Consider the following 16,924-nt stretch of genomic DNA (forward strand, 5'->3'; position numbering starts at 1 on the left):
CAGTAAGTTCTTGACATAATATCCAGTTCGGACAGTAGCAACAAAGGAAACTTGTTCTAGACTGTCACAATATTTTAAATTTTATAGTAAACCTTTTAAAATTATATCTGATCGTGGTTCTTGTTTCCGTTCAGAGATATTCCAGGAATTTTGTCAAACTCATGAGATAAAACATATTAAAACTGCAGTAGGGTCTACCAGTGATGTTGTCTAAGCTGAAATATGAACATAGTAATGATTGTGACGAACATTTGTATAAAATTCAATTTGCGGTAAACAACACAATTATAGCTCAGTCCAAAATACACCTAGCAAACTTTTATTTGGCATTAATCAAGTAGGTGAGAAAAATGATTATGTTAGACTTTATCTAGAAGCTGTTAATGAAACTGATGATGTTGATGATAATCCTCGTGATTTAGCAAAGCCCAGGAGTGATGCTCATGGTAGTATTCAAATGAGTCAAACTTCATAACAAAGCTTACCACGATTTAACGAAGCAAGTAGCTACTAAGTATACAGTAGGTGATTATATAATGGTTAGAAATGTTGACACTACACCTGGTACTTGTAAGAAACTTTTGCCTAAATTTAAAGGCCCTTATAAAATAAGCAAAATACTTCCTCAGGACAGATATGTCATATCTGATATCGAAGGGCACCAGATGACTAGAATTCCATTGAATACTGTTTTTGCAGCAAAGGATATTAAACATTGGATTAAATTTGATTTGCTATTTGATTAAATATTTTATTTAGATTGTATTACATCGTCATACTGGTGTTATATAATTTGTATTGTAAAGGTAACAATAACTTGTATTAATTATGTTTGTTTAAATGATTAAAATTTTGAATTATATTTAAAAAAAAAAACTGTGCAAATCGAGGACGATCTAGATGTCAGAAATGGCCGAAGCTGTAGTAATAATAAGTGATAAACTGTGAATGATAACGTCATGTGATAATTAGATAACGTTATGTGATATTTACTGATCATCTTTTAGTTTTACTGGACGACCCGTCGTGTACAGACCAGACACTAGCTATCGCGCTGTGTTCTTGTCTAATGTGTTTTTATAATTTACCTTCGTGTGTTTTTATTTAATTTATGTTTTAAATACAAATTAGTGTGCCGTTGCACCATAATTAATTGAATTTGTTTATTAATTATAATCAATCCTGACTATCACTACAATATTAATAATATCAATTGACAATTAGTGGCGAAGCGTCGTAAGAGACAAAGAGACAACGTCAGCCCGCTCAGAAATTAGAACATGGGACAAATAAATAATAGTTATTTTATTTCTTAAAATATTTAAAAATGTGAAGACTGTTTCGGCAGCTCAGTATGCATGCGCTAAAGCTGGTCAACTTAAACTGAATAGACTGAATAAAGTATAGATAATGACCTTAGTTGCCGGGCTAAGTATAATAAAAAGGGAGAGTCTAGGCGTATTAGTGCCATTTTTTTCAGTGTCTCCCCAACCAAAAACCTCACTACTCGCTATTGATAGTAATAATAATAATAATAATAATAACAATAAATTATATTATAAGAGGTATATTATCAACACTACGTGTTATGACAATGCTGAATAAAATATGTACAGCAATGTGGTTTCATAAATTGATTTTTATTTTCATTTAAAATAACATGGCAACTGGTTTAGATTTTTACATCCACACAGTTATTGATAATAATATAATCATTCTAAATTAATAACGAAATGTTTCAATTCGTATACATTGTGTTTAACATATAATAAATTGAATACAAAAATATGATTTTTATATCACTTTCCAATCATAAAACTGTTTGAACCTAAAACTATTTATATGAATATAAAATACAACTTAAACATTAGGGTCCTATAAAACAACTGTAGGTAACATATGTTTTCTTAAAAGAGATATTATGTAAAACAAAAAAAACAAAATAGGTAGGTATAAAATGGAAAAAAGTAAAAGAACATAAAGCCATTAAGAAACGATTTCAAATTATCTGAAAAGTAATTTATTATATATCATGTATATTGATGACTAACCGTTACATTTTTATTTAAATTCACAACTAAAAGTCCGTGTAATAAATCAAATTATAAACATATTATTTATTTGTCATCGAATAAACATATATATATTTGTATGTGGTATCATATTATATTATAATGGCTCTTGTTTATTAAATAAATAAATATTAAAAATTATGACAACATCGAGGTGAAAACTTAGTTTGTGGTTTGCAAAAAACGCGCAAATGAATTAAAACCGTGCCATTTTTAAAACACCTTGCCCTTAATAACGACACCATTATTTAAACTTAATATGATAATAATATTATAAAACTCATTTTGTCTAGGCCCATATAAAATTACTACCGTTGAAAGGTTTTTCTTTTTTAATTATGATAATTATAATTCAATGAGTTCCAATAAATATGTAGAATATCGTATTCAGTTTACTGCCCGAGTGACCGCAAACGTTTTCATGAGTTGTTTCCGATTGCTGCTGTAGTCATCACTTTTTCAATCCATACGTGTTCCAGTCTGAAAATATGTGAAAATGTTAATACAACAGAACGTATATCAATAATAATAATAATGATATTGATAATTAAATAGCTGATTAAGATTTTCGCGATCTACATGGTGCATCGTTTACCGAGAATGAACTAGCCACCTACAGTGTCAAACCAACATTATCTTTTCCGCAGACGAGAATTTTATTTTTAATTTGATAAAGTGAATTCTAATATTATTATGTGGTTATCATTGATAATTGTAATTTTGTTTTTATGATTTTTCCATGACATTGCATTTTGGTGATCCCCCGTCAAGATAACTTTTCGAGTCACCTCGTCTGATCGAGTGTACCCTCCACCAAAAAAAAAAAAAATTACTATTATTTGGTGATCCCCGGACCCCGGTTTCCTGTATAATTAATACGAATTAGTAGAAACCTGCGATGTAGCTCTGGAGGTCCTGCAACACAGGGTACCAATCGGCGCTCGAGTAATTCAACTTCGGTTTCTTGCCACCGTAGTCTTCGGGGAGCATGTTAGCATCCAAATACTTGTGCAGAGATGACATCTTGTTGCCGTGGAAAAACAGCTGAAAATCGCAACAGAAAACAAACGATTAGATTTTGAAACACAACCATCGGATATTATTGGCCAAAAAGTGTTATTAATTTATCAACGCCAACAATATTCTCTCAAAATCACGAGATATTAAGGTGTTCTTTAATAGCCCTAATATGGCACGCATACACACAATAAACTTATTGTTCAATGTGTATTGTTTGTTTCTTAAAATATTATGAATTATGACGTGCATAAAATAATTAATACATACACGTTTTTTAAGTTTATCTCCGACAAATTGTTTGAACATCGGCCATACCATGTTGAACAAGAACGGTTGACGAACTATGTGCACTTCCTTCATCCGGAGTGGCATGGCTTCCTATACGTTTACACAAAATATAAACGAAATATAAGTACACAGACATTGATATAATCATTAAGTGACAATATTATTACATGCGAACCACGGTAATCGTTTTAAGGGTATTTATTTATGGCTGAACTGCGTTTATTGTACAAAAAAAAAAAAATGTATTTTAGTATTATTTAGATTTTAACATATTTTAACGTTGAATTATAGGAACTGCAGCAAGTACAAATAAATAATTTTGTTTACCTATCTATATCATACGATTGTAGAACATAATAACTTAATCAGTTCTATTAGATCTAAATTTATTATGGTCATTATTATTAATATCGAACGCAATAATACTGCCAATTGATGTTAAAGCCATACTTTTGAATGTAATACATTTCTATATATTATTATCTATTAAAAATGCCACACACGCGTGCACATTAAGGCTATATGCCTGCTTTAACCTATACGTAACAACGACAGTGCAATCATAATAGTCATTCAAATTCCAATTATCATAGCAAAATTATAATAAATGTTGATGATGATGGTGATAATAATAATAATTGAAAGTGCAATCTCCGTTGAAAACGCTATTTGTTTTTCGCATAATCAAAATTGGAATAATTAAAAAAATAAAATAATTTCTAGAGTCTCTCTTATAATACGAAAATATGCATCACGATGGCGGCAAGATAAATTATGTTATGAAAATTTTTTTATATTTTACTTAACACGATGGCCCATAATTAGTTTCATCCCACGAAATGTTACGAATATACAGTTTAGATATTATATATACGACGCACTAAATTATATTAAATTACGTATAGACAGATAAGTAATAAGTACCTATAATAATAATAATATGTCAGGGGCAAAACATTATTATTGAGTCCAAACACCATCGCACACATTCGAGTCACCTCGCTTGAGTTCTAACGCATATGTAGATGATAGGTACCATTATAGTTATGATTATATTATTATTAAAATATGTTTTTGTTCTGCGGGCGAGACATAACGTCGTAGACTTTGAACTTGACGGGAAAAGAATGATAAATTCCAAAGTGCCTATATACTTGTATGTGCTTATAGGTATCTGCACAGTGGTTATTTTCTTTCCATATAATTAAAGTAACGTATTTTTTTCGAATGCACTTACTTGAATATAAAGAAGCAATGTCATTGCGAACGAAGGTGACATGGCCATGACCTGTTTAGTGGACAGCCCATGGAAGTCGATGATGATGACTGCGCCACGAACTTGAGTCTCTTCTTCTACCAGCGATGCAATTTGGACCAAATAAAGAACTTTGAACAACTGTTCGCTGGCAAGACTTTTCGGGTCCCAAGCCGCTAAACGGTTTAAAAATCGATGTAAATGTCATAATTTTCTTTAAAAATATGTTCCAATGTTTATATGTATATCAACAGATATTAGATTATTAATTACCAGTACAAAATACGTATAGGTACTACTGGAATTCCGGATTTCGTTAATACGTTTTGAGAAACTCATAAATACAATATGTATGACCGATTAATACGATTAAAAATAAATCGTCCGTTGCCTAACAATGACTACAGATAATGAAGACAACAGTGGGAAGTAACATTTTACGAACGAGATAAAAAATGTTATCTTCTCAAGTATAATTGGTGATATTAATGAAATAAATCGTTCGTAACAGAACGATTCACATTGCGATGAAAGTTACTTTCAGTCTGTCCGTGACAATGAATATAAAATAGATATTATTATTATACTAGGTAACTTTATGTCATAGTAATACACTGATGCTACCTATTGAGACAAAATTATATTGTATGTGCTACAGTAGTGTTGTTGTAATCTATACACTAATTATTATAATAATTATTGTTTGTTTTGCGATGATGAGAGGTCGACGACGTTAACCTACGAGCAGCAACACCGATCGCATCGCTATAATATTATAATATTTTTGTATACCTACTCGATATTTAATTACTCCCTCCCTCCCGCTCACGACTTACCCACCAACCCATCTCCTGATTTCGAGATATCAGCAGCTGCAAGGGGGTTATCATATAATAACAATTTATATACGTTTATAAGGATTTATATTAATTTATACAGAATAATACGAATAATATTATGACGTTTGACCGGAAAACCACGTGTACCTACCTAATAGTATTACAGTACATCGCCATCGTGGCACTGTTAGTCTGTTCGGAGAGTCTTGAAAAATGCATACAATTACTAGGTACTATACGACGGTAAGACAAAGGTGTGATAAATATCTAAGCTTTCCGGGGAAATCGTCTATTATGAATGTCAAACATCATCAATAACGCATATTTCAATCGGCACCACGTAAGACCGTTTGGTGAGGGGGGTGAATAAAAATTATATTATCGCTTGCAAATTGTCCAGAGTACAATATTTCAACTTCTGCTCAGGAGAAAACCCGCATTATATGATATCGTTTTGAGGTCAATGGCGATTTTAATGTATAGTAATAGTCACAAGCCGTGTTTGGGTTTTGTTGGCAAATCTCTTTTAAAACACTTACACCACATACATTTTTTTCATCGAAAAAGTGAATTTCAAAAATTACATGTTTGTAATTTACGATTTGTATGTAAAATGTATAGAGTACACTACCAAAATGTTCAACTGGTGGTGGTTCCAACAGAATACCACTGCAGTGAATAACGGCACAAAAAAATAACAAAAAGGCGGTTTATTCCCCAAAGGGTTTTAAGTTTTAATGCATATACGGATTAAATACGATACCCGCGTGAGTAGAAAATATTTTACGTCCGATAAAAAGAAATACATATTGAATGAGTTTAACTTTTAAGGGATTCCAAATAAATAATAATAATAATATATTACATAAAATAAGTATTAAAAACATTCGTGATAAGATAATCTCATAAGAACTAATAAATATCTCGTTCAGTTTTTTTACACCCTTGACTCGTATACACGTACGAAGGTAGCACTCGAAACGTATATAATATTATTTTTAATTAAGCAGCTAGCAAATTAGTGGAAAATATTATGTGAAGCGTGGCCGTCGTCGCCGTTTAGATGAATACAACGCGAAACAATATTATAAAAGACGACTTTTCACCAAAGCCATATTAATAATATTATAGGGTCGACTTAGGTACTTTATTTAGGAGTTCCGCGTGTAACATGATGTTTGTTTGTAATATTTAAAGATATAATATAATATTCAAACACATTATTTAATTAATATACTTACATCCCATGTTTATGATTAAGACTCTCCTGTTCTTTTGATCTCGGTCGACGAGCACATTGACAACGTTATTCTCGGTGAACAATTTCTTCTCTTCTCTTGGTAAAGGGTTGCCGACGATTTTCTCGTGTTTATCTTTGAACGTGGCCAAACGTTTCATCTGTAAGACACAATGTCAAAGACATATAAATTACAATGCGGTATTGTGCGTGTTAACGTTTTATCTAAATCGTTGTTGTTGCATAATATCGTTATTTTACAAAGCAATATTATAAAATATATTATATCGAAAGCGAAAATGTTGTAAAATACACGGAAACCTGCTTTTACACTAAATGTGTTAGCAAATAAAGCTAATGATTGTAATATGTTCATCGTGTACACAAAAATTGAAATCAGCATAAATGAGTGTTTAATCACAGTTCATATAAAATATATACCTACGTTTTAAAAATAGGTCGAACACGATCATTGAGATTTTGTTTTGTAATTATAGCTACCGCATAATATTATCTTTGTTCTTTAAGCGTATGCCGCACATTATAACATTATGCGCTATACAAGTGACCATCAATTACACTGATTATCAATTTTCAGCCGACCATCGTCTTGATTTAGTGTAATTATTGAGACCCATAATTAGTGTTACCTTCCGATAGCGAATTTAATAATTAATTGTATCGTTTTTAGTCTTGAATCGAATAACTGCATATTATAAATAGCTCAGCGGCAAATTAATTTTCCTACGAGTTATTGATTATCAAATCGAAAAGTACGCATTATAGGTATGATTATTGATAAAAAAAAATAATATTATACTGATGAATATCCACGTGCTAAATAATGCAGTTAGTGGATCGATCCGGCGAGAAAACTTTTGTGAAAACGTTTTACGAATAAGATATTATTTTTGTAAGTGAGTGCAATGTAAAATTTTCTTTTTCACTCGAAAATACACGAAATGCATGTTAAATTCATAATAGTATCATATTATAAATCAGAGGCTGCAAAAGTTAGAGAGCAACAATAACGGTTCGTGTGGTAGAATTTTCTCAGCTGTGCAAAACACTCTGGTAACAGTAGAATTCATTTGCGAGAGTACAAAATTGTGGTATTGCTACTGCAGTCGTGGTAACCTACCTATCATAATAATTGTGGTTCATAAGTGACGATGAACTGTGTGAATATTATATTATCATGAATATTACGAATTATTAAGATTGCCACACCACGATAGGATTTTTTTTGATTTTATTTATATAAAAAATATTTTTACAGATTACTAGGCCTCATTGAAATAACTCATAATAGAGTGATATTATTATTGTATCTATTGTATCATAATTCATAAAAATGTTAAGCCTACAGTTTATCATAAATTGATTAGATTATAATGTTATTTTTTATATTTATTTTAAAGACAAATCGTACATAATATACTACAAGACTCATAAAAATTAATATGCATGACAATCTCAATAAAATTTCAGCTTGAGGTGTTGACATTTAGTGGTGCCCGTGCCGTGAAAACTACATTGCAAAAGTAAACAGACTAATTAGATCGGATTTTTAACCCGAAAAAAATCACCGTGACACGCGACACAATATGGTGATAACGAAGGCGTCAATAAATAAGTAGTAATCGCATTGATAATTAATATATAGGTAACAAGGACGTAATTAAAGGGGGTGAGTGTGATAGATCCCCTCCAAAACTTTTATTTTATATTTTTTTGGGGTAGGTTACTGTATGAGGCTTATAAATTATGCTAAAAACATACAATCCTCCCCCCCAAAATCAAATTCTTTATACACCACAGATAGCTAATAATAATGAGTCAGTCATGAATTTGCTTACCAGATCGTATGCACTTTGAGCGTAGAAATGGGTTGGTCTCAAGAAAATCATCAAGTATTCGTCGGTGTCCTTGTACAATAACGTGTTCTTCTCTGCAAGACATGATAAAAAATTAATAAATACAATACAATACTCACAATTGTTATCGTTTACAAGTTTAAGAAAATATTAAAATTATATATTAGGTATAGTGTAATATTTGAATAAAATATCGATATTGATAGTATAGAACAATAATAAATGTATTTATTTATCCATTAAATATAGTTAATATATTATCAATTTATCGTACAAAAACAGTAAGAGAGGTCAACAGAACGTCTCTGATGTCTAATTGTATGAATATAAAAATATTGTGTATTTTAGAATCATGTTGTGTGTGTGTGTTGGGGTGGGTTGTATTGATATACATTCGTAGGTATTGCGCATGGTACGAAAAATATCGATACATGGTGACTAGATTATGCTCTGCCATCAACAGCTCATCGTGGCGTTTTGAAATAAACTAATAAAATGATTGATATACCTAATCAAAATATTTTAATATTATTAGGTATGTCATTTTGTGGCTATATAGTCTTATACGTATATATTATAGATAATTTTGGTTAAGTTCAACTTGGCCACACGCAAAGTGTGGTGTACAAGTTTATAATATAATATTATCCATATTTCTATACTTAAAGCACTGAAATATTAATAATTTTATGAATGGACTCTAAACGATGCACATATTATACCTCACACCTGCGATATTTCACTGCTAAAATATTGTGTACGATTCACTCGTCAGTTTAAGAGCTGATAGCGTGCGATCTGTACTGAGATTATTTCTACGATAGAAGCAATAGACATTTAGGATGAGGACGATAATGGTTATATTATTTTTAATAATATACTTATTTTATCGCACATGCTTGAAACGTGAACGAATGTATAATCAATATTATGCTAGTTTTCATACATTTCAAGGATAATTATAAGTCCAAACTATAGTATTGTAAGTCTCATAAGCTGTTATATTATTTATTGATGATTTTTACTATCACAAAAATTTGTTTTTTCGTATTTTTTTTACTTTTGTATTTTATTTTTTTTTTTCAACAATATCTGTAACGGTGCCCTTCAAAAATGATTGTGCAACAAAATATTTATTATCTATTTGGATGACGATTGAAACGGGTTTAGCAAGCGGTACTTCAATAAATAATAATACAATAATGTATGATATCATTAGATTATAATATATGTACCCGTATCGTAAGTAAGAGATAAAGAAATAATATAATTATTAGAATGGAAGAGTCAAATGTACAGAGTGATCGTCGGCTAGATCGGAATCTATCGACAAGGTGTCGTACTATATTATAATATATTCGTATTTAGAGTGATATCCGATGTTCGATACGACTGTATCGAGAACAACAGTGAATTATGCCCACCTCGTTTTTTTTAGATATTTGTATCAATGGTTTGCGACTATAGGAAATGTCAATGATAATATTACGTTAATTAAATTCCTAATAGAAGTATCCTAAATAGAAGAAACAACAAAGTAGGTAATAACATTATTTGAAACATTCAGAATAATATTATATAAACAAATTTTATAGTGATACATTTAAAGAAATAGAAATATCATAATTTAAAATATAAAATTTAAACAAGTTTATCCTCCAATAACCTTTGGCGTTAAAGTAAATTGGTCAATAATAATTATATTTTTATCTACCACCCCATCGAGGGTCAACAGAAACATGAATTGCATACTCGCAAGCCTGGCCTACCCATTGAGATCCTGGTTCGTTTCAGGAAGTTGCAGATTAACAAATGATGTTATACAATGTAGGGGAGACATAATATTATATTATAATATGCTTGAATTATTATTATTATTATTATTAAATCGAAAAAAAGTGATTCTACCACTGAAGTATAACACAACATAATAAACGTTCAGCATCGATTTGGTATGACGAACAACCGATATTCACACGGTGCATAAGATTTTGGTACTTTACAAACTATTATATGATACGTATAATATATATGACTATCAATTTGAAAAGGGTACCTATAGTCAACTGTACAGGTGGTCATTCATCAATAAAATTTAATTAAAACGGAATTTAATGATGATGTAATACTACGTAGATAATGTATGGTGATATGCATACAGATAATAATATTAATAATGTATACGAAATAAATTAACCGATTCGGACATTTGAACTATTTTAAATAAATAGATATGAAAAACAAAAACTGAGTCGTCAATGTAATATTATAATATTTTGTAAGGATTTAATTTTTTTTGATAAACTAAAATCCATTATCTTTACACAAATGGTTTGTGATCTTTTTTGTTATTAATGAATAGGGTAGGTAATAATATTTTCGAACAGTGAGAATAATAAAGACCATACCAACTACTATAATACTTATTTGTCATATTCACCGAATCTATCACAAAACTGTAGATTTTTGCCCCACAACCATCTTGACGAAACAAAACCATAGATGAAATTTGTCAGCCTTCGTTACAATAATGATAACAATATATTTTTTTGAACTCTTAGTTATTATAATGAACCGTATGACTGGATCGACTTTGTCTCCAATCAATGCGCAAACAAGAGATTATTGGAATAAATCAACATTAATCCATCATATACCACACAAAGCCACGTCTTTAACGACGACGGAAACAAACATTTTTCTCGCGGCGGTTTTTAATGATTTATTGTAATATTAAAATCATATCATCTTACTTTAACGTCTAGTAAACATTTAGGGAATATACGCATTTGTTACGATGCGGGACAGTTAAATTGAAAACTGATGAGCGTGGCGCAGAGAAGAGGAGAAATTCGAATTCCGTTTTTGCAGAGTAACGATAAAAATTATAAAACTAATATTAGGGTACCTAAATATTATATAAAACCATCAAAATAGGTTCAAAAAACAGTTTTCTGCTATACTACAGTAGTTAACCTGTAACGGATGTGGTAAGTTTGAGTTTATAATGGATTGAAAACGGTTCTAAGCGAACACGATCCAAGTTTTTGGCAACCAAGGTATCAAACAACTATACAAATTATAAAAAAATATGTTATAATGTTCACCGTTCGTAGGTTAAATTCCTCTCTCATTAAATTTAAAAATCACTGGGAATTTTCAATTTTGACATCCCAAAAATACCATATAGATCCAAATTCGTTACCTACGAGAAATCTCTCTCCGAGTCAATGATTGGAATATTATTATTATTATTATGAAAAATGTATGCTTGGATAAAAAAATTATTAAAAAAAAAAAATACAGACCATTGTGAGATCAATACAGTTTTCGCTCGAAATCTAAGAAACTGTTGCTTATCTATGCCTAGTATCTGACTTGTCGAATTAACAATCGAAACCACAAAACAATCATCGTTTTCTACCCCCAAATATCAATCAATTCGAGGACGGTGGTGGTCATACTGCACTTACCTTTGAGCAACTCTCGGAGTTCGGCTAACGACTTCTGCACTTGTTCCGGGGTCTCACGGATTTCGCGTTCCGCAAGTGCGCATGCGTCTGCGCTCAGCGGCGACGTATCCAGACTGAAGGCGTTGTTGAGCATCTTCATCGATGGCTTCCTGCAATCGTCCAACGACAATCTCTTCGACGACAAACTGGCTTTCAACATTGTGGAATGCGCGTTACCGACCATCAAACGATATACAGGACTTCAGGTAAACGATTTGTGATTGCTACGTGAACGTTATCTCTGACGAGAAACTTAGGAAGTCGATGACTGAGTTGTGTACCGCCGAAACTACTACTGAACTTCGAAAGCACGGGAGGATACAATATATGATATACCGTATTGGGGACAAGTGTTGCGACACCGTTGCAGCGTATATTTTATTTATTATGCTCGTTAGTACAGCTCACCTGAACTGATTACACTGATCCTACAGGTTTCTGACTAATTTCCGATACGTTTGCCACAAATTTAAATACTATTCCGGAATCCCGCTATCGGACACACAGTGCGCGCGTCCGTCGATACCACCACCACGGTCGCGGTCCTTATCTCACAGCATCACATCGCACGTCATGAATGCGCGCGCCTCCTTCTCATCATGACTCGAAACGCATTGGTCTTTGTCCGATTTCGACAGTTTTTAATTTTAATATTTTGGATTTATTGATTGGTTTTGTTTTTTCTTTACTTTTTCTTTTTTTTTCTTATCCAATGTTTCGTTATTGATTTGTTTATTTATTTGTTTATTCATTTAATGTATTTATATCGGTATTGCGCATGCTACCAACGTTGATGCGAATAAAAAATAATAATCGTAAAATAACATAAAACAATAATCACTATTATTATTATTACTATATCATTATTGTTACTACGTTATAATGACCAACGCCAATCCGAGATAACATGCGCATCCTAGCCAAACGGTGCACAATAATATTGTAATACGAATTTTGTAGGACTTTGGCCTTTACACCCGCCGAGTTATTGTGTCATTTGTTGTTTGCGCGATTGATAATAAATTGTATGCTTGGCGGCGCGTTGTAAACAATAATAGTAATAATAATAATAATGATAATAATAATAATATGATTCCACGATTGGCACGAAAATCGGATTTCGTCTGAATTGTGTGCCGATCGTGTCTTGCACTTCGCGGTGTGTTTCCTATGTGTACGCAACGTCGGGCGTAAACGGTCGTCTCCTCGATCGAATAACATATCTTCAAAGTGTTCAGGTTTATCTAAGAGCAGCCCAATCAAAAGTACAACCGAAATCCTCTGTGGAAAAATTCGGGAAATCCTTAATACTCGACTTCTCAACAATTTTAATATAGTGGTATATTCATTCTGTAATCCAATCGGTCTAATGATAAATTCCCCGCGATACTCATTTTTACGGTTTCTACATACTAGGAATTTCACATTTTATTTTATGGATTTTATAATAATATTTTGCAACAACAGAATTATATGGTTTTAGATATTAATATTATATATTATCATTTCATATTTGTAATAAGTTAATATATCCATTTTAATATATTTGAAATCAAATATTAGGAAAGGATAGATTAGAATGCGATGAAAATCCCGCGATAGGTTTCCCGATGTTAGTTTGTACGGTTTTTATAAATTAGGATTTTCACATTTTATTTAACAAATTTTACCATATTAAACCTCTGAATCAAAATTCTATGGTTTATGATATCATATTTTTAATCAGTCGTTGGATCATATTACCATATTTGAAAACAAATATTAGAAAAGTACTGATTTAGCACAATGTGGATAGGTTTTTTCTTCCAATATTTGGTACAAAATGCATATTATTACTTCTATGATAACTGTTTGTTTGTTTTACAATTTATTTATATCAATTATCAGTTTGATTATTTTCTTTGCAATTAAAATAAATTTCCTGATTTTTAATACAAGTTTATAGATATTGTCTAAAAGGCGGAAACGCATATTTTTGTTGTTATATTTTTAAAAAGAATATCAATGTCAAAATCCAAAAAATTTAATTTTTAAAACATACCTATATCAAATCCAAAAATTGAAGGTTCTAAATATTGCTTGCGAGTACTGAGCGACTAGCGATGCTTTTACCGATTTCTAAGTGCTAATATTTTTCAAACTCGAAATTACTCTTTCGATCGATAATGTTTACCTATTGTCGACAAAAAAAAAAAACAATCAAAGTGTTCGTGTGGCTCATAAGAAATAATAATATTATGTACTTTTGGTATCTCTAATCAGTATTCCTATTCTACTTTTTAATTTTGAAGTTAAGTCCCTATCTAAAATATATTTTTTGCCATTTTACCATCTATAATATTAAGTATCAATTAAATCTATATTGTATACCTTTATTAAACTAATATTCATTTGAAAATCTTAAAATGACAAAAAAAAAAATGATTAGTAACTAAATATTTTGGACGTATGTAGAGGGGATTGGGACATTTTCACTCCCAGCATTTTTTTAAAGCTAACATGCATACTGCATAGTATATAAATACATCATCATATTGATCATCTTAGAAAAACAATAAATTTAATAAACGTTAAACATATTAAATAATCTTAAAATTAGAACAGTAACTATTGCTATAGTTATTATTTTTTGCTATTAAAAACTTATCTTAAATATAATCAATACATTTTTGAAAAAAAAATTCTTATTCATTTCATCACAAATTCTTTTTAAATATGCCACTGTACTATTTTTGAAATTTTTCGTATTCTTAGTTTAAACGTAAATAGTAATATAAAAATAAATAATCTATCACTATAATACAACAAACATTTCTGTTATTTTCCTTGATAAAAAAAATGTATATTTAGTTATATTTTAGTAGATTAGATAGGTATAATAATATATGACCTTAAATTGTTATTTGATATAAAGATTTAATATTTGTTTAATTATAAATTGAAATATGTATACCTTAAATATTTAATAACTATGAAAAATAAGTAGGTTTACAATATGGTATTATGATATAAGCCCAAAAAAAATGTATTTTATTATAACTTAGAAAATTAAAAGAACAAAGCCACTGTTTATTTAATCCACATACTAATTTAAAAATATAAAAAAGAAGTAGACTAACTTATTTTAAACCAAGTTAAATTAAATTTTTTTCCATATTTACTTATTTAACTTATCAAACTTGTGTTCTCCTAACATACCTTACCTACTTGAATTATTATTTTGGTTAACTTTCCCAGCTTTTTTTATGATATCTATATTCATCTTTATAGGTATAGCCCACGTGTCAAATCATACACGACACACCGACTTAAAACTCAAAACGATAAATGACGAAGCAAAAATCTTTTATAAAAGATTCCATTGCCGCCTAAATAATCACCCAAATCAACTTATAAAAACTTGGCCACTCCCACAATACCTGGGAATCCTTCGAGACGTTTAAAGCGTAAGTGGTGTCGACGGTTTCGTGATCTCTTAAATTAAATTAAATAAATCAAATAAATTAAATTTTAATATCAAGCTAACAGAAAGTGTCATCAATGGGTGGTTCATTTCATCAAATCTCATGACCTGTCAACTTTTATCTAATATTTTTATTGTGTTAAGTATAATTAATGATACAGATTGTTTATTTCTTGTAAAAATAAAAAATAAAAATAGGTATATAGTAATTGACACCCATAGTATTTTTTTATTTTTTTATTAATGCATAATAAAAAATATATGTTTTAATAATAATTAATTAAATTCAGTTATAAATAAGAAATCAATAATTATATTTTAAACCATATTTATTATTATTCATTTTTTGATAGTGCACATTCAATTAATTTAATCTAAAAATATGTTTAAAATAGTGTAGGAAAAAACATTACCTAACCAAAATAAAATTAAAAACTCTTTCAAAACCTAAGTAGCAAATATAAAATTCGTCAAATTATTATGAATATTATTATTATTGTTTTCCGTGTTTAAAATGTTTAAATAAAAATTAGTGCACCATCTCCAAATAAATAACGGTATAGATTTAAAATAATTATTGTTTTAAAAATTATTAAAATTTTTTTACTTAGGCAAAAATACTAAATGATATACACGAAAAAAAATTAATTATTATCAACATTGCATTGTATTATACAATAATTTACTATCAATGTCGTCAGCTATAATATTATCCAACTCGTGAGATATAATAAAATTAGTTTTTGCACCACTAAAATCATAAAACCCAAATTAATGTTACTAACCGTTTTACCCCCTCATTGTAAAATGCACAAAGGAAATAAAAATCTGAATGCTCTTACGGATTTTTTCAACACTTGAATTTCAAACGAGTTGGTAAATATTTAAAGTGCATGTCCGTTTTTTAAATCATCATGAATTACTATCTTCATAAAAGGCGCACTTGTAAATATTTTAACGTTAGGTCTGAGGCTCACAGTATTAGGAGTACACAAACGCTGTTATTGCATCTTTATTCGCGAGATAAACGGAAGTAACAAAATGCACATTTTTTTTTTAATAATATGTATTTATTTTAAAATGTACTTAACAAATAAATACTCGTACATTATACATTTGACTTTTTTTATATATAAATTTTTATATTTAAAAATATACGAGTACATTTTATTTTTATTCCAAATATAGGTTTTACGACTACATGTGCTTTTTGTATGAAAATGAGATTTTAAATTATGAAATAATTATATTATATATTTATATCATCATTATAAATCTGTATCATTTATAATTATTTATATACCTACATTTTTTATAAGCAATGAGTACATATTGTTTCTCAAAAAAATTCTAATAATACG

At 29.8% G+C, this 16,924-nt stretch overlaps 1 protein-coding gene across 1 annotated transcript; it reads right to left on the reverse strand.

The window, feature by feature from the left end:
- Positions 1-1,621: 1,621 nt before the first annotated feature.
- Positions 1,622-12,555, reverse strand: LOC107161458 (retinaldehyde-binding protein 1). Its single transcript, XM_015507876.2, has 7 exons — positions 12,062-12,555; positions 8,571-8,662; positions 6,716-6,872; positions 4,618-4,811; positions 3,360-3,470; positions 2,966-3,116; positions 1,622-2,552 (listed from the first exon to the last, which is right to left on the reverse strand). The coding sequence occupies exons 1-7, from the start codon at positions 12,282-12,284 to the stop codon at positions 2,524-2,526; spliced, it is 957 nt and encodes a 318-aa protein (XP_015363362.1). The 5' UTR covers positions 12,285-12,555; the 3' UTR covers positions 1,622-2,523.
- Between the last annotated feature and the right edge of the window lie 4,369 nt (positions 12,556-16,924).

This window comes from Diuraphis noxia, unplaced genomic scaffold (assembly GCF_037042655.1).
Source record: "Diuraphis noxia isolate RWA-SAM2 unplaced genomic scaffold, SU_Dnox_SAM2 contig0001, whole genome shotgun sequence".
Lineage (NCBI taxonomy): Eukaryota > Metazoa > Arthropoda > Insecta > Hemiptera > Aphididae > Diuraphis > Diuraphis noxia.

What these genes read in the sequence shown, in the direction of transcription:
- LOC107161458 (XM_015507876.2), bottom strand. Translation starts at nt 12,284, where the DNA reads ATGGTCGGTAACGCGCATTCCACAATGTTGAAAGCCAGTTTGTCGTCG. An exon ending in CATTGCTTCTTTATATTCAA is followed by an intron (nt 3,471 to 4,617) that starts GTAAGTGCATTC and finishes GTAAACGTATAG; the next exon opens with GAAGCCATGCCACTCCGGAT. An exon ending in CCTCCAGAGCTACATCGCAG is followed by an intron (nt 2,553 to 2,965) that starts GTTTCTACTAAT and finishes ACATATTTTCAG; the next exon opens with ACTGGAACACGTATGGATTG.